Source organism: Bos taurus, chromosome 18 (genome assembly GCF_002263795.3).
Source record: "Bos taurus isolate L1 Dominette 01449 registration number 42190680 breed Hereford chromosome 18, ARS-UCD2.0, whole genome shotgun sequence".
NCBI classification, from domain to species: domain Eukaryota; kingdom Metazoa; phylum Chordata; class Mammalia; order Artiodactyla; family Bovidae; genus Bos; species Bos taurus.
In genome coordinates, this window is record NC_037345.1 from 8,709,854 (window position 1) to 8,729,650 (window position 19,797).

A 19,797-nucleotide genomic window follows, 5' to 3' on the forward strand; every position below is an offset into this window, starting at 1 on the left:
AACTGGAATTAAGATTGCTGGGAGAAATATCAATAACCTCAGATATGCAGATGACACCACCCTGATGGCAGAAAGAGAAGAACTAAAGAGCCTCTTGATGAAAGTGAAAGAGGAGATTGAAAAAGTTGGCTTAAAGCTCAACATTCAGAAAACTAAGATTATGGCATCCCATCCCATCACTTCATGTCAAATAGATGGAGAAACAGTGGAAACAGTGTCAGACTTTATTTTTTGGGGCTCCAAAATCACTGCAGATGGTGACTGCAGCCATGAAATTAAAAGACGCTTACTCCTTGGAAGAAAAGTTATGACTAACCTAGACAGCATATTAAAAAGCAGAGACATTACTTTGCCGACAAAGGTCTGTCTAGTCAAGGCTAAGGTTTTTCCAGTAGTTATGTATAGATGTGAGAGTTGGACTATAAAGAAAGCTGAGCACTGAAGAATTGATGCTTTTGAACTGTGGTGTTGGAGAAGACTCTTGAGAGTCCCTTGGACTGCAAGGAGATCCAACCAGTCCATCCTAAAGGAAATCAGTCCTGAGTGTTTATTGGAAGGACTTACATTGAAGCTGAAACTCCAATACTTTGGCCACCTGATGTGAAGAGCTGACTCATTTGAAAACACCCTGATGCTGGGAAAGACTGAAGGCTGGAGGAGAAGGGGACGACAGAGGATGAAATGGTTGGATGGCATCAACAACTCAATGGACACGAGTCTGAGTAAACTCTGGGAGTTGGTGATGGACAGGGAGGCTTGGTGTGCTGCAGTCCATGGGGTTGCAAAGAGTTGGACACGACTGAGTGACTGAATTGAACTGAATGCATACCATCTGGAAAAATAAATTCAGGAAAAAAGGAAATATTAAAAAAAATAAGGTAGTACATTGTACTTCTGAATGATTCTGTTTGGAAAAAATCAGGGTCTTGGGAAGCTATGCTACTTTATGCCTATTTCCTAATTCTGTTCTTTTGCTTTTGCCTGTAGTGACATGAGAGGAAAAGTGTGGGCTTTGAGGTTAGTAGATCTGGGTTCAAATCCTGGTTCTATCACTTACAAGCTGTGTGACATCAGGCGAGTCAGTGAATGTCTCTGTGTCTCAGCTTCTTCTTGGATAAAATGGAGTTGGTAAACTACGTCTCCAGCCCACAAGGCAGTGCCTGGCTGAGTGTCAGAACTCAACATTTATTAAACAGACAAACAGTGGAGTAATCTCAGAAATATTCCTGGCACACGGCTGACATGTAATGACAAATCTCCTCTGCACGGTTATTGCTGTGGTATCGGAGAAACTGTTTCTTCTTTGACTTATTTTCTCCAGATGACATCTGGGCCCTCCATTACCAGCACCCTTCTTGGTCTCTGATGATCCAGGGTGGGCTTGTGCTTCATACTCCTGACTTAGTTCTGGTGTTCTGTTACCATGGACTCCAGTATCGGTCCACAGCTTGAAGAGCTCGCTTAGTGTTCTTCTCCGTTTTTGAGCTGTTGCCATTCCAATGAGGTCAAATGAGAAGCTGAGGTGGGAGCGGCAGAGTGTCAGGTTCGAGGATAGGATCTGTTTGACAGGGGTGTCTTATGTGGTTAAGTGACACAGGGACAATGATCAGAGCAAAGGTCGGAGAAGGGGAAGTGGGTGTGAGAACCTAGGTGAATGGTAGACGAGCGAGAGAAGTCACGGGGAGTCATCCTCTGCCAGCATTTGTCAAATTGCCATCTGCATTACCTGGATGGTCTTGCTTGATCCTGTTGCAATTTTGCAACAACATACGGTTACTCCTGATACTGCTGGGCAGACAGGGTTTTCTCCCATCCAGACAGTACTGATGAAAGAGGAAGTTTAGCAAGGGATACTATCCAGATTAAATACGCCTGAGAACACTGTGACTTTGTAGGGTGCTTCCAGGGATTCCTACTTTACAATGAATGTCTGGAACCCAGTGTGTCTTTTATCCCGGGGCAAGTGAAAACATAGGGCCATATGGAAAACAAGCTAACTATGTTGGAAAGAAACTCCAGGATATGAAATTGAGCTGCTGGTTTAGAAAGTAGCATCCTGTCTGTGCATACAGTTTCTTTGTCCAAACACAGCTAAACAGGGCACATTTATGGGTTAATGACTTTCACAACGACTAAAGTTAACGTTAGAATTTACCGTGTAGTGGGAAGCTTATACAGCTGTGTAAGAACTTACAGAGCCACCAAATAATTTTAGTAAACTGCTTATGGAAGGATATGCCTATACGGAGAGGGGAGGTCAGATCACAGACTCTCTTTAAGAAGCTGCCAACACACCTTGGACTCAAATGATAAGGTACCTGTGTGTTCTCTGAAGCCAGGATTGGGAAAATGAAAGAGTGTTTTGGCAGGCAAGTGGAGAAACTGATTTTTCTTCATAAAAGACATATTAAACAGTGGGGTTCTCTGGGGATTTTCTTGAAATTACTATTAGAGCTATATCTTCTCTTCCTCTCCAAATATAGCTCACTTTGATAAAGTTCATCAACCAACTTCAATGTTAGTGAATGGATGGTTGTATACCTGTGAGTGGAATGATGATATCTTTTAAATCGAATTTTATATCCATTAGCCAGTGGTATTCAGTTTTCCTCCCCAAGATCTGGGATGGTGAAAGGTTTTAATTGCTTGATTTGGTGGCTTTGTCTTTGCAGCATTAACTTAAGTGTCTGCCTTCAACACAGACAGCTCCCTTAACGGCTGGAGCCACAAACATCCTTGATCCCATTGGGGGCATTCTGTTTTTAAATTGGGTGCGTGTTTCCTCAGAGACATGATGAAATGGTTGTATTTTACGGTACAATTAGAAATAAACTTGCGCGTTGAGAGACTGAATACACAAATGGACAGTGGGCAGGCCACATATAAAAACAGAACTTTGATTCATAACCTGCAGTAACCTGCCCAAGAAATCAAACCTTCATCTATAATAAACAACTTAGGAAGCCAGCCTGCTAAATGTCAGACTTGGCAGGAAGTCAGTATCTCCAGTGAGCTAAAAAAAAAACTTCATAATAGTCAGCCCCAAATAGTCAGAACTTGATTAATAATTGACAATTATCTTACCTAATTTTTGTCCCCACTTCCAATTTGGGACCAGCTAGAGAAAATAACAGGTTTCCCTGGTGGCTTGGGGGTAAAGAATCTGCCTGTAATGTAGGAGACATGGGTTTGATCCCTGGGTCGGGAGGAGCCCCTGGAGAAGGAAATGGCAACCCACTCTAGTATTCTTGCCTAGAGAATCCCATGGACGAAGGAGCCTGGTGGGCTACAGTCTATGGGGTCACAAGAGTCAGATATGCCTTAGCTACTAAACCACCCCCACCAGAGAAGATAAAATATGTGACCCTAACCAGTGACTTACAATATACTGCTTCTAGTTGGCTGCCTAGGGCTTTTCAAGGCTTTGACAGCCACCAATCAAGGCATCCTCAACCCTTCCCTTCTTCCCCACTGTAAAGCTCTCCCACTATCTACCTCCCTTTGAGTCTCTGCCACAGCACATGTGATGGTGGCTGACTCCCTTGCTATATAACAAGTTCAGAGTAAAGTCTTTTTCTCATTTGATTGGTTGTTAATTCCATAGCATGCGTGCGTGCTAAGTTGCTTCAGTCGTGTCCAACTCTTTGCGACACTATGAATTGCAGCCTGCCATCTTGTAGGCTTCTCTAAGGATACTGGAGTGGGTTGCCATGCCCTTCTTCAGGGGACCTTCGTGACCCAGGGATCAGATCCTTGTCTTTGGCGTCTACCTGCATTGGCAGGCGGGTTCTTTACCACTAGCGCCACCTAGCAGTGTGGCTTAAATACATTCTGTAGACCAACTGGTTCCCAAATTATCCAACTATCATTCATTCATCCATTCATTTAAGAAATATTTATCACAACCTTTAATATGAGCCATATTCCTTGCTAGGGGCAGAGGCAAATGAAAAAAGATGAGTCCCTGCCTTACAGGACATTAATTCGCTTGACAACTAAGGAAATGAACATGAACGACTCAGCAACCAGGTTGATGAGTGTTACTGTGCTGGGCAGTGTTCTTCAGAAAGTGTTATGCCAACTGCTGCTTCCATGATATAACTTCCAGGAAGTGTAAAGGGTTGAATGTTTTTAACAGCCGTAAACTTGAGGGGCATGAAGCTAAATGGAGGAAGCCAGATTATAGAAAGACCAAACTTGCATGATTTCACTTACAGAATCTAAAAGAGCCAAACTCTTAGAAATGGAATGTGGAACGATAGTTGTCAGGGGCTGGAGGGAGGTGGAAATGGGGAGGTGTTGGTTCAGGTGTAGTTTCAGGTAGGCAAGACAAATTCTCTCTGGAAATCTAATGTATGCAATGCGAATAGGGTTAATAATCCTGTTGTGTACTTGAAATATACTAATAGGGTAGATCTTCAGTGTTCCCACCAAGAAAGAGAGGAGGGGAGGAGGGGAAGGGGCAAGGGAAGCGGGGAAGTGTAGCTATGTGAAGTCATGGATATGTTGACTGTGGTGATCATATACCAATGTATACATGTATCAAAATGTATACCTTAAAGGCATATAATTTATATTTGCCAATTATGCCTCAATAAAGAAGGGAAGAAAAGGGGGGAAAAAAAGGATTTCAAGCTCTACCAAGCCCACGGTTTCACAGATATTACTGCTTTATCTGTATCTGTCAAAATCTAGTCAGGAGATAAGTCACCCTTCTTTTAACAGGGGAAATTCAATATAAATAACTGTTAATGGGGTATTAAAAAGCCAAAAAGGCACAGAGAAAATACTAAAGGTTATCATGCAGGAAACTGCCACTCTTAGGGAAGAGGCTGTAATCGTTCAATTTTAAAAGCTTGGAGGACCCTGGAGAGCTGAAATACAAGATCCTCTGACAAGTAGCTGCTCAGTTAAAACCAGCGTCTCTGAGCTGTGAGTGGGGGATCCTGTGGGCCAGGGTACCAGATAGACATAAGAGGGCATCAAGTGTTACTGACAACTGTGACTGGAACGCCAGCCTCTGTTGGGGTGAAGAGGTATTGGGGGATGGGTGCGGTGGGCAAAGGAATAGGAAGCAAAGAGACAGAAAAAACTGAGCCCCTCCTCCTCCGGTAGCTTTGCTGTCTCCTTTGGGCTTCATCGGCAGATTCTAGTAAGGAGGCGGCTGGCAAAAAAGAAATGGGATTTGCAGAGGGCTTCCCTGATAGCTCAGTTGGTAAAGAATTTGTCTGCAATGCAGGAGACCCCAGTTCGATTCTTGGGTTGGGAAGATCCCCTGGAGAAGGGATAGGCTACCCACTCCAGTATTCTCAGGCTTCCCTTGTGGCTCAGCTAGTGAAGAATCTGCCTACAGTGTGGGAGACCTGGGTTCGATCCCTGGGTTGGGAAGATCCGTTGGAGAAGGGAAAGGCTACCCACTCCAGTATTCTGGCCTGAATTCCATGGACTGTGTAGTCCATGGGGTTGCAGAGTCAGATACGACTGAGCGACTTTCATTTCACTTCTTCACTTAGCCCAGCATCACAGCTGAATATAGAGCATTTGAATCTGAGAAACAATAGGTTAGAATCTGCTACAATCCGTTGCGTGGGCCATTCAGCATTCACGTACACACATGCTTCTAAACGTGATTAAACTTCCCAGAAGAACACTCCATTTCTCCCAAGTGAATTACAAACATCCTTTGTACAAAAGATGTTCTCACTCTCTTCTCCAAAATCTCAGTGGACATTGTATCTGTTTCTGGGAAACAGTCACACTATTCATCTTATCTCCTGTCAGTTATACCCAGACTTTGGTGAGACTCATCTGAATATTGTTATCTCAAGGCTAAATAGCAAAGTTAACCCTCTTTAAAAAAATGGACACAATACTATGAGGAAGGAGAAATTAGCACACATACACACCAAGAAAGAAAATGTGTGAAACTGCTTGGTAACTTGTTTTTGTAATTGGTTGCAAGTTAATCGACTTCATTTTTCCCCCTACACATTCCGTATTTCCTCTTTCCTCAGCCAGTATCTCAACTGCTCAGGGTTGACACCTGCTAGAGCGACCCAAGACTACAGAGTCTAAAGGGTTGAAATCTTTTTCACCTCTGAGGTTGCACTTTTCCACAATTATCCTTCAATTACAAATAAATTTAAGTTTTAAAAAGTGAAAAAAAAAACCTTATCACTGGACATGGAAGTGCTAAAAAACCACGCCCTAGAGGAAGCGCCCTAGAGGAAGCTCTGCGTCTGACGTCCTTCTGCATCACCTATCGTGTAGTAACAACACAAACGTCCCTTTGTTCCCAAGATCACAAGCACCAGCCGGGAGAGTTAACATTTCTTTGCCTGCTGGTTTAGTGGTAAAATGATCAGATTGTTTCAATTTCTGTCTTCTTGGGACCACTGTTGTCTTCCCTAGTGGAAACAAACCTTCCTTGGGAACCCAGAGCTCCAAGCAAGAGATCAAAATTGAGGGGCAGGAAGCAAAATGTCTGCTTACTGGGTGTAGCAGTGAGAGGAGCTGTTCCCTTTGCCTCCACTGATTCCAGACGGTATGTTCTGACCATGGGGAGAGCAGAAGACCCATCTGAGTGCTCGGTGACTCAAAGCATCAGTTACATTTTGTAGGATAAGAGTGTCGTATCCCACCTAGGGCCCAGTGCGTCGCGCCTTCAGTAGACCACTGCACTGTCCTATTACGGTGCCGAGTATCAGGAGGGTGGATGAGATGTTCCATAGATTCAGGGACTGTGGTGCCGGCCAAGCGCCGTGGGAGACTTCCAGCTCATGCCTCAGGATGTAGAGAGCAGGAAGGTGCGCCTTTCTCACCTTCACGATGAATTCAGACCCAAATTAACTTCAAAGTCACAACTTTTTTGTAACTCACCAGAGAACTGTGGTCACAGAGCAGTCTGAATCTAGGGAGACTCTGAGAGAGAGGAGGAAAGCACCTCTTTCAATTGCTAGAACATAATTAGATGAAATCAGTATTTCTCAGATGTCCTAGGTAAACATCTCCAGACGGACAGACACACATACACATTTAATTCCATGGGCCTCTCATTTACTATCTAGAATAAGGTTCAGATTAAGAGATGGTGTCCTGGTTCGATCCCTGGGTGGGGAAGATCCGCTGGAGAAGAGAAAGGCTACCCACTCCAGTATTCTGGCCTGGAGAATTCTGTGGATAGTCCATGGAGTCACAAAGAGTTGGATACGACTGAGTGACTTGCACTTTTGAGAGGCAGTGTGGTTGGTGGTAAATTTTACTGGGTTGAACTATCAAAAATTGATCACTGTTTTTGGCCCATAAAAGTTTCAATTTAATATATCACCATATTCTAAGTTAATAGCTATTGGACATTACCAATTGGACAAAAGTTCCAATACTGAATTAGACTAAAATTATTTGATAAGACAACAAAAAAGCATATGAAAACAGGCATTTATTATAGAACCATGTCTAAAAATTAAGTAAAGGCTTAAACAACAAGAAAAAACTTAATTCCACACATTGACATTGACTTTGTAGCATGAAAATACTTAGCCCGAAGAGGCAAGTTTGTTCTTGATGAATTAACATATAATAAATTCTCATGACATGATTCCAAAATATACATATGAACTGACTTGACATGTTTATAAACATAAAGGCAATTTAAACACTGGTATTAGTTTTCACGAGTTCAATTTCAGGTCAGTGACTGGAGAGTTATATTAAAAAAAAAAATCTGAGACAAAATATTCTTTAGGAAGCTACCACATACCTATGTACATTTGAAGACCAAGGGTTTAAAGTCCACTCTTGATGAACACCGTTAAGCAAAGGATGTATAACATCCATCACATGTTTGTTCCAAAAGCAGCATGTTTCCAAAAGTATACATTTCTTTACAAATAAACATTACGCCATTAATAACTATAGAGGAACCTACAGAGTTGAGTTCCAAAATATGCTCTCATCCCTGAGCTATATGTTAAGGCCTACACTTTAATCTTGGGGCTTTAAGAACATCTTCTTTGCTTTAACTGGTTTTATGTCTCCATTTTCATCTTCTTCGTAAATGGCACGGTCTCTTTTCTTGGCAAACTTTTTCCCAATTGTCCCCACCAAGGTCTCATATCTGTTAAGATGATAAAACGGAACAAGTTTAGTTTCAAATAAAAAAGGAATCAAAACTTGTCAAGACTATCAAATCAAATACACAACAAAGAATAAGAAAAACCAAAACGATGATTAAAAGAAATAATCTGATTTAAAATTCATGAATTTCTCTGTGAACAATTATTTTTTTTTGGTTTTGCATTATCCTAATAAATTAAGATGTATATTTTAAAATATGTATTAGAAGCAGCACTAGAAATTAGCCCTCAGCTGCCAGCCTGTGACAGGTATGAATCCACCCCAGGTCATGTTAGAAAAAGCAGGAAGTCCCCTTTCTGCTGGAGTTACTCCCTTCAAAGGCAGGGCAGACCCATCACTGGGCGGAAGGAGTGTAAGCGTGAGTCAGTGAATGCTGGGCTCAGATTATAAACCTGGTCTAAGGTAACACTTACCTTCTAGCCATTTCTTCATCTGACACATCGAGCTCCACTGTTTGCTCTTCAACTTCTTCTGCTTTGTTCTTAGTGTTCATCTGAAGCATTAATTTCTGAAAAAAACACAACGGTGGTGACTAGCAGAGTCAGAAAAAGCTTGTTAAAAGAACTAGTGCCAGACACATTTGAAGGTAGAGACACAGAATCCACAGCATCTACAGGACTAGCCAAAACTTACTAAGGGAGTCTCTGTAAAATTTAACCAACTTTACTCCACAATATGTTGATATAAGCCACCTCTGAATTAAAAAAATAATAAGACAAAGCCTCACTAGATTAGACTTACTGTTAATGAGTTTAACCTGTAATTTAGATCAGAAATGTACTAGTTACTTCTGTCTAAAGCAGGCACACTGCGAACACACTGCAGTGAGTGGGGAAAGGAGGAGTCAACTTCATGCATCCTCTGAACTTCCCACTTTTGAGCCAAATGTGAGAAACACTACAGTCTGGAGTAATTTTAAATGCAGCTTGGGTGGTAGCTGGGGAACGAGAGCAGCGAAGTGCTGGAAGGCCAGCACTGGTGTAACGGTGGGGGGCCTCCTCACCCCTAAACATGCGGGTGGATAACACACTGATGTCCACATGATGTCTGCATGCCATGCATCTTTCCTTGGCTTCTTTTTCTCACATTAATGTTTTCTTGATAGGTATCCACCGACAGACTTGAAAACAATATCCTCTTTACCAGAAAGGTGGGACCAGGAAAGGAAAGCAGAAATCACTTTTGACTAGCTTTTCCAACGTTTAAAGGACTGAAGATGAAGCAGTCTCAGTACAAGCTCTGTGGGGGCACAGCCTTTGGTTCCCTGCTGCACTTCCAGTGCTTCCACAGGGCTGACGCACCACAGGTACACAGTAACTATTTACGGAATAAACTCCACGGAAGGCATCCCCAGAAACACACAGATACTATGAAATGTGTCCTAAGTACATCCTGCTTGTAATAAAGTCAGTGCCCAAGTTGGTATCATTCTTTTTATAGCCAGGTACACTGAACTTTTCTCACAATTTACGACAGCTCAGACCTGCATGACCAACAGTTCAAAACCTTTTCCCAGAGAGAATATATTAAGTGTTATAGAGTGCTGGTAATTAAAGTCACTTTCTAATAACGTCCCACATCAAATCTGGAGGGTCAGATCAACACTATTTCCCACTGCATCACTTTGGAGTCCTTGCACCCAATACCCTAGTCTCTGGGCATCAATCGCTCATCATCTTTGCTATCTTTTTTAATCTTTTACCCCATTGCTCTCATTCTCTTCCTAATCTAAAGCTTTCAGCAGGCCAGAACAGGAGATATATTAAAAACAAACACTTCTAGTGTTGATTTTGTGTAAAGTCGATTTTACCACCTTAATTAGCACACCCACTCAAAAAAAGGAGACAAAGGAAAATCAACTTGCAGTCTTTATAAATAAACACTGGTGTTTAGTTTGGCTAACTGTGGTTGCTCCAGGCGTCCTTAGAGAACCAGTTTTCAACCAGGGACGATTCTGCTCACTGAGGGGCCCCTGGCAATGTCTACATAATGTCTGGACACAGTTCAGGTTGTCACAGCCGGAGTGTATATGTGTGTGTCTAGTGGGTAGGGGGCAGAAGTCAGGGATATTGCTCAACATCCCACAGTGCACAGGAAAGCCCCCACCACAAAGGCAATTCTAGCCCCAGTGTCAACAGTCCCAGGGCTAAGTAACCACAGCTTCTTGAGATAGTTACCAAACAAAAGCTTTGTATCACAAACCTCCATGTGGTTGGCTAGCTACTGATAGGAGAGCTTTCAGTATCTGAGCCAGAGTTCTAATAATTATTTGTTAAATGGACAAATCTGTGCTTCTCTACAAACCCGAGGCAGGAAGATTAAAATAAACAGCTCAGTTACAAGGTGAATACTTCCTTTGAAGACAAACTTTCTAAAGAATCATTTACAAATCTATTTATAAGCTTGGATTAAAAGCTGTCCATTAAAAAGTCAAATTATTCAATTTTTAAGTTACCCTTTTTCCATTAGAAAAGACAGATTTATAGATGCCAGAAAATAATTTTTCATAATGGCAGCAAATGAATAAAATCCTGACATTCCTGTAGAAGACCCGAGCTAAAATCCTAACACTTACAGTGGCACTGTCAGGGACTGTATACTGCTAAATTAAATCATCTACTCAATTCTAACATAAAACTAGACTGCAATGCCTGCGATTTCTTTAAATAGCTATGGCAATATTTCAGGACTTGTTATTTTCTATATAATGAGGCGAAATGGTATCTGTTGTGAAAAAACCTAAACCCAATCATTAGCAGAAAGAATTCAATTGGAAAAATTTTAAATCTGAAGCAATTATATTTAATACCTCAACCTCAGGATTAAATCCTCTGAATGACATTCTTCCATAGAGAAGATCTTCACACAACAAGAAACTCTGCTCTTCTATAATGAAACTCCTAAATGAGAAAATAAACCTGTATTAACAGCATGTCTACTTGTAGCAAAGCACAGCAAATAAAAGTCAAGATTTCAAATGAAAAATAGATCTTATGGTTCTCAGTGGAATCAAGGAAAAATACACTAAGCTTTCTAACCTAAGGTTAGAGATAAAAACAGATTGCTTTGGTCAACAAAAGCACTGTGAGGCAAGAACACAGAGCACCTGAATTTTCCAAACGTAAAGTGAAGTTTCCTTGATGTTTATGCTCCCCACCCAAGTTTTTTATTAAATTTGCAAAAATCAGTGTCATAGGTAGCTTTAAGTGAGTGTCTAAGTTGGAGCTCTCAGCTATAAATAACAACGACTGATGTTGGATGACTTAAGCAGAGAAGTAATTTACTCTAAGGACACAGGGTATCTTACAGACACTGGGAGAGCCGGATGAGTGGGACTGGAAAATGAGCAGAAATAAGAGTGGCTAGGTGGCTGACCTCACACCAAAATCATCCAAGTAAAAACGGCGCTGCTACTGAGAGGGTTCAACACTGGACACCACAGAGGGCATCCAGATGCAGGTGTGGATGTTTCAGTGTCCGAAGGGATTCTCCCACGAGTCACCAGTGCATAACCCCCATCCCAAGTGAGCACATCTGACGACAGCACATGTTCTCCTGAACATTTTGTTCAGCATTCTCATAAACTTGAGATTCCCTTTCAACTGGCCAGTCTGGTTTCTTGTAGAGTGCAGGTGATAAAACATCACGAACGTCTCAAGTAAATCACCTCCCTCAGGAAAGCACCATACATATGCATTTAAGTCTTCACTTAAGTCAAAAGATGGACCCAAATGCCAGCAAAGGATTTGCAGAAGGACCACTGGCCCCTCAGAGGGCTTTCTCATGCATTTCTATTGACTCAATAACATTAGTGTGAAAAGGTGGTTTGTTATCAACAAGCATAGTTTCAATGATGAGGGACACTCATGGAGCTAGCAAATAAGGGAAATATTCCAAAATATAGCTGAAAACATTCTGTATTTTAATTTTCCTGCTTTCATTAATCAGAATCTATGACTTTAGAGCTAAAACATATCCAGGAAATTATCAATTTTGTCAATTATTGCAGATGAGAAACTACTGCTCAGGAAAAAAAAGACACACCTGCCTAGGGCCACGAATAACGAGCACTGCAAAACAGGGCAAAAACTCACTGCTGGGGAGCTAGTCTCTGTGGGTCTCCTTCATTTCCACATGCCTGTGAGTGAGGCCCTAGATGTGCTTTCGTTCTTTTCAAGGATACACGCACAGTGCAAAGCTTTGAAAGGCTGAGCGGCTGTCTCCCTTCTCCTGTTGGAGCAATACACAGACTTGCTTTAAGGCTCAAAATAAGGATACTGCCTCCCCTGGGGCCAAAGGCAAGTCTGTCTGCAGTTCAGTATCAAAGACTCGGGGCTCCTAAGCTCAGGACTTCTCTGTTCTGATGTTAACCTACTGTGGGTACCATGTCATGCTCCCTGGGATAAGAGGAAATGATGCCAACGTGATGCTCAAGCTGCTTGCTGTGCTGTGAGTAATGAAAGTCCTGTCTCTGACTCAGAGCTCTCCTGCCTTCCACCAGTATCCGTGAAACTGTAGCAGGCTGACTTGTTAGTTTGCAAGTAGGGTCAATCTCAGACCTCACAGTTCTCGAAGTTCACCAGGCCACAATACATAAGCACAAGAAGCACAGTAGCCAAAAATACTTTTTAAACATCATCCTGTGGCAGGCGAGTCATTAAACTGGCTGTACTCACAACCTCTAAACCACAGCACATCCTTTGGAGAAAAACAACATGGCAACAACAGAGCAAAATCTCTGATCTGGTAACTTCCACTTCTATACTAAGTATCAGGTTCCCTGGTAACACTCTGAGACAGAGCTCTGCACAGAAGTTTCACTGGGGAGTGCTGGCTGGAAGACACCCCTCTACGGAAGTGAGGGCTGCAAGACTGGGCTGAGGGAGAAGCTGACTTGCAGCGTGGCTGTACCAAGACCTCAGCCCCTACAGGGAGCTCCAGACTTAGGAAGCTCTGCAGCTGTTTCAAGCTGAGGCAAAGCAAGCAGGTCTTAATCCACCTACATAGCCTGGTGACTGGCTAAGGGAGGCATGCACTCTGAATAGTCCTAATGGTCATCACTGAGCTATAGTCCAATATAGCTGAATAGCAACCTCTAGACACCCAGAGCATATACACAACGAAATCTCCAGTTTCAGGGAGATCAGTAACCCTTTGGAATAATTCAGATGGTACTACCAAGTAAAGGTTCACAAACACAAATGAGCAGAAAGAGTGGTTGAATTTCCTAATACTTAAATATAAGGAATCACATATACTGCTAACACTTTGTGCTTTATGCCTAGCACTGTGGTCACTGCTTCACATGTATTACCTCATTTACTTCTCATCACACCCAATATACCAATGACAAGAGACAGGTTGAATAACTTGTCTAAGATCACAAGTAAGCAAGTGGCAGAGGTGGGCATCAAACCCAGGTCTGTCTGTCTCCAGAGCCCATGCACTAAATTAGCCAATCCATCCCACTGTCTGGGGTGTTAAAGCACACACACCTCAGGGCCATGTCATCCATTTGCCCTTCCAGGTCTACTTCTCACCCCCCATAGCCCCCACCATCAGTGCCTTGGGAAGCTGCTCTGAATGTAACACATGGAACAGCTTCCTTCCATACGCTTACCTCAGATAAAGATGGCGACTCTTGCAACATGCTCCCTCCACACAGCCCATCTTCAGATTCAGTAACCACTCCATCCCCTTGACCCTCCAGGCCTGGGGGAAATTATTTCTACTACACAAACCACTGAGGTGCTGCACTGTCCACAGCTGCTTCCCTACCTCTGCCCACACTTTGGTGGTCTCTGTTATACGCTCCTCAAATTACCCAACTTGACAGCTTCATCTCTTCCAGCTCATGTCCCAAACTGATATTCATTTCTAAACATAAACATGACACTGAATGATGGCAAAAGGTTATTATTAATATTTACTGCTATGATCTGAAAGTTCATGTCCCCCCACAAATTCATATATTGAAATCCTAACCCTCAAAGATGAGGATATTAGGAGGTGAGGCCTTGGGAAGGTGCTTAAGTCATGAGTGTGGGACCCTCAGGAATGGGTTTAGGGCCTTAGGAAAGACCCACAGAGATCCTCAGCCACTTCTACCAGGTGAGGATACAGCAAGAAGGTGCTGGCTCTGAGCCAGGAAGAGGACCACCATCAAAACATGACCAGGCTGATATCCTGATCTTGGACTTCCAGCTTCCAGAGCTGTGACAAATACATTTACGTTGTTTGTAAGCTACACAGTCTGTGGTATTTTGTTACAGAACCTGAACAGACTATGTCACATACCTCCCTAGGAAAGGAATCTAAAGGTCATTTTCCTGGGACTAATACGCTATGTTGGGGGGAAAAAAAAAGAATACTGAAAACAAGATACAAACGGTCTTGCTTTTCATTAAAAATAAGTAACAAAACATCTGGAATACTCTTGAGCAAGTTTAGCCAAGGCATAAAATTAAATTATACCTCCCTACCAGTAAGAGTCCCTTTCCTACCAACCCCTGCTCCCAAATCCATACCACCTTCAGCATCATCTGCTCCTTCCTCACTGACATCTTGCCTCCTCTGAGAAGCAAGAGAAAAGCAAGTTGAGAAGTAAGCAGAAAAAACAAAGTACTTTCCTTCCATCCCTCCTGGTGGGACGTACTTTCTATCTTTAGAGGAGGACGTTCAAATTCCCAAGAAAGATCTAGAGAAGATCAGCCAAGTAAACAATGGACAACAACTGTGTTAGAAACAAAAAAATAAATTATAAGGTATGGAAAGGGAAAACATAAGTGTGTCTGAAGACAATAAGCAGCATCTCTAGTGAGAAACCTATACGCAGGTCAGGAAGCAACAGTTAGAACTGGACATGGAACAACAGACTGGTTCCAAATAGGAAAAGAAGTATGTCAAGGCTGTATATTGTCACCCTGCTTATTTAACTTATATGCAGAGTACATCATGAGAAACGCTGTGCTGGAAGAAGCACAAGCTGGAATAACCTCAGATAAGCAGATGACATCACTCTTATGGCAGAAAGTGAAGGGGAACTTAAAAGCCTCTTGATGAAGGTGAAAGAGGAGAGTGAAAAGGTTGGCTAAAAGCTCAACATTCAGAAAACGAAGATCATGGCATCTGGGCCCATCACTTCATGGGAAATAGATGGGGAAACAGTGGAAACATTGTCAGACTTTATTTTTTGGGGCTCCAAAATCACTGCAGATGGTGACTGCAGCCATGAAATTAAAAGATGCTTACTCCTTGGAAGAAAAGTTATGACCAACCTAGATAGCATATTCAAAAGCAGAGACATTACTTTGCCAACAAAGGTCCGTCTAGTCAAGGCTATGGTTTTTCCAGTGGTCATGTATGGATGTGAGAGTTGGACTATAAAGAAAGCTGAGTGCCGAAGAATTGATGCTTTTGAACTGTGGTGTTGGAGAAGACTCTTGAGAGTTCCTTGGACTGCAGGAGATCCAACCAGTCCATTCTGAAGGAAATCAGCCCTGGGATTTCTTTGGAAGGAATGATGCTAAAGCTGAAACTCCAGTACTTTGGCCACCTCATTCGAAGAGCTGACTCATTGGAAAAGACTCTGATGCTGGGAGGGATTAGGGGCAGGAGAAAGGGACAACAGAAGATGAGATGGCTGGATGGCATCACCGACTCGATGGACGTGAGTTTGAGTGAAATCTGGGAGTTGGTGATGGACAGGGAAGCCTGGCATGCTGTGATTCATGGGGTCGCAAAGAGTAGGATACGACTGAGCCTGAACTGAACTGAACTAGTCATTTGATAAAACTTAAGTAAAACTACTATACCACAGAGGCTATCAAGGTAAGAAAAGAATCAAGGAGGAATGATAAACAGCTTTCAGAAACATTTAGAAAAGTTCACTAATGATGTGAATCATCACTCCTTCATTAAAAATTTATCATGCATCAACCAAGCTTAGAGGTGGAAGAGAAATGATCTAGTGTGTTATCCTGTTTCAGTAATAACTATCTGGTGACCCTCAGCAATTTACCCTCCCTTAAGCTTCAGTTTCCTCAACCATAAAATGGGTGGAATGATGTTAGCCAGCTCTCAAGTTTGCTGTGAGGATTAAATAATTAAGAGACATAAAGTGCTTTGCCCAGTTCCTAGTATATACACTAAAGACTCAATACATGTTAGCTAAGATGACTGGTATTATCAGTAAAAATTAAAAAGAAAACAAATAAAACACTCTTGACTTTACAAAGCTCAATCTATGGAGAACTCTGTTACTGAAACAAAACTGGAGAGACGTGAAGTACACATATAATCTTCAGAACTTAATACAATAGACAGCACATTGCAGATTTTCTTAGAAGGTCCCCAGCTATCACCAGAGACATATGGCTTAGATTCCTTTATTCTAAATAAGGAATGTAAAAAAAGAACAATGTTATAAATGATGGCAAGCATCAATAAAAACATATAAATGCAAGTAGAACTCTTATAGACTTAATGATTAAAAAAAAATATTTGCAGGGCTAACTCAAGAAACTGAACAGGTATCAGTTCATGGGTTTTATGTCACTGGAATGATAAATCATATTTACAGGCATGTGAACGTCCAACGTATCATAAAAAACCTACTCTTTCTCTTTCAGCTCAGGCAAATCCAAGTACCAGTGCTCTTCACTAATGATTTTCTTTTCTTCCTCTTCTAGTTGTTTCTTGGTTTCCGAGTCCAGTCCCCTTTGCATGAACTGTCAAAACATAACAAAATCAGAGTCAGCAACTATTTTCCCCAACAACCTCATTTCTCTGGGAATCCCATCTCAAGGGTGGGGATGGGGTGACCAAGCAGCTTAGCTGACCAAGACAAGAGGACTTCCAGTACACTAGAAAATAAACAGTTTAGTTCAGTCACTCAGTTGTGTCCGACTCTTTGCGACCCCATGAATTGCAGCACGCCAGGCCTCCCTGTCCATCAGCATCTCCCGGAGTTCACTCAAACTCACGTCCATCGAGTCGGTGATGCCATCCAGCCATCTTATCCTCTGTCGTCCCCTTTTCCTCCTGCCCCCAATCCCTCCCAGCATCAGTCTTTACAGTACTAAATCCTCAACCCTCTCATTCTTGCTCTATATTTAGCTCTGGCTGAACAGCTACACTAGATAAGGAAACCTAAAGCAGCTGCTCCCTTGCTTCTCATAGGATACCCCACTTTATCTGTATACTCTGTCTCCCGCTGTTCTGCCAGAAGGCTTTTTGTTGGCAATGGCCAAACTTGCCAGAGAAGCTGGGTAATTGTTTCTGTCTCTTTTGCTTCAAGTGTCCAGTTGAGTGTTCCCAAACCACCCAAGCAGGGGTAGATAACTTTTAAGTTAACTTCTTCCTTCACAATTACAGAGTCAGATTGTTGGTCTGAGCCCTAAGCAGCCAGCATACCTTCATTTGACTTATTCCAAGACTAAAACAACTGCTAAAAACTGCTAATATACTTCCCTGAAATTTATATGATTACACACCATAAGGAAAGAACCCCCTCTGTTTACTGAAGATCCAAATTTTGCTAATACGTATCAAAGAAATACTTCAAAAATGATTAATTACACTACTACTCACCCTCAGCCCTCACTCACCCTATCCATCCCAGGTTATACTCCAGCTCAACTCCACTCAGGTCTTGCACATGCCATTTACTCTCCAATGTTTCAAAACATTATTTATGCCCTGCTTCCCTTCACTGCAAATTGCATTATTCTGTAAACAAGACATTTAGCAGTTTGCATCTAGATAGTGGTGTTCAGTGACAAGCAGTACAGAGTGGTACTGATAAGTAAGAGCAGGGGCTTCAGAGCCAGACTGCCTGAGTTTAAGCCCTGTCTACACTTATGTATAAACTGTGTAACTTTGGGCAAGTTACCTACTTCTTGTTTCAGGTGCCTTGGCTGTGAGAGAGGGACAATAACCGTACCCACCTCAATCGGTTATTATGTGGCTTTCCCGCCTTGTAATATGCAAACCACTCAGTGTCTAGCACATAGAGCTAGAAATGTTCGCTAATACTGTTACTTAAGTTTTAAGGCTTACATGTTTCTCCTGTATTAATTCCTGTATTCATTTTATCTACCCTTGTCCGCACACCTCATCTGAAAATCAATTTTGTTTGAAGTTGGTGACATAACTTCACTTTCACCTCAACTGTTAAAATTCTCTCTGTTCCCACCACCACTGAAATCCTTCACCCAGATCATCAGTCCTAGCTGGTGGTTATGACTGCAGTTTTGTCGGGTCTTTCTGTCAGCAATGTATTCTCCACAGGACAGTGAAAGTAACGGTGAAAACTTAAGCACAGCTCGTGATACTCGCCCCGGTGCTCAATCGCTTCCCAATGCTCACAAGATAAAGAAAAAAAATTCCTAATCTGCCCTAAAATTCCTTCCTTGCATGCTGTGATTATTGGCTTCTTTTCCAGGCCCATTTCTTGCTACTTGCCTTCCAGACAGACTGAATGACCTTTAGTTCTCTGAAATTACGGATTTGGGGTGGAGGGTTGCCTCACCAACTTCTGAACTCGCTTCTCCCCCAGTCTGTGACGCTCTGTCCCCCACCCTCCCACCTACCCTTCAGTGTCTACTAGATGCCACTACCCGCAAAAGCCCAAGTAAGTTCCAGGGGCTTCCGGCGCTTCTAGCACCACTGCGCTGAGTACACTATATTTTAAGTGCCTGCTTACGCGTCTGTCTCTCCTATCCGACCGCCGGTTTTAAGAAAGAATCCGCCGAAATTTATAATCCAGTTCCCGGTGCCTACAACAGAGCAGGCGCTGCTCAGTGAATGAATGAAGGCGACAGCTGTAGGTCCTCCGGGGCTTCTCTAATGCCCTCGTACGCCCGCCGCCTAGGCTCCAGCCAGGTCGGAAAGACTGGGTATCCCCACCGCCCAACCCGCCTCCCTCGCGTCCCCGCACCTTCATGCGCAGCAAGTTCTTGGACAACTTAGTTTTGCGCTCGGCCGCCATACTGACTCCCACCGGGCGCCGCGGTCTGCAACTGGACCCACCGCGCATGCGCGTTTCTGCGTGTGCGTCGGCGCCGTCATACGTAGCGTGCGTCCTCCCGCCCCCGTCGGCTTCGCCCCTGTTTCTCGCGCTTCGAGGTGGCCCGCGCTTTTTGCTTGTCGCCTCAGGGAACATTTGACTCAGGAGGTGCTTTCTTCGCGCAGAAGCCCAGGGTAAACACGGCTGTCAAAGCAGGAGTGAGAGCAACTTGACGCCGAGAGAGAGGGAGAACCCAAAGCGGCTGCTGCCTCAGGAGGCCGTAGTCCTGGGCGCCGTCGGCCTTCCCTGAGGGCTTCGATTGGTTCCCTCAGGGCTGAGCACCGGCCTCGTGCCACTCGCTTTACAGACCCCGTCTGGCCGCGCGTCGCAGACCCAGTTGCCTTGGTGAGAACTTTGAGACAGTGACCACACCAACCATTCCCCCTCAGTGTTTCTAACGTGGCTGGCGGGTTTTCTGTGGCACCTTATATGTGTAATAAGTTCATTTTCCTGAGAACCCCATGGAGCCATCATTATCCTCTTGTTGCAGTTGAATAAACTGAGGTACAGGGAGGTTCCAGAACCAGCCCAAAGCCAGGGTGAGGGAGGTGGGGGTAAACCCAGGCAGTCTGGCTGCCGAATGGCCTTTACAG

At 43.2% G+C, this 19,797-nt stretch overlaps 1 protein-coding gene across 1 annotated transcript; it reads right to left on the minus strand.

Annotated features, from left to right (window-relative positions):
* Positions 1–7,420: 7,420 nt before the first annotated feature.
* On the minus strand, positions 7,421–19,158 carry MPHOSPH6 (M-phase phosphoprotein 6). The gene is given in 5 exon segments (NM_001075564.2): positions 7,421–8,116; positions 8,550–8,644; positions 10,946–11,036; positions 16,753–16,865; positions 19,076–19,158. Coding segments are annotated over 5 exon segments (483 nt in total). The 5' UTR covers positions 19,127–19,158; the 3' UTR covers positions 7,421–7,983.
* Between the last annotated feature and the right edge of the window lie 639 nt (positions 19,159–19,797).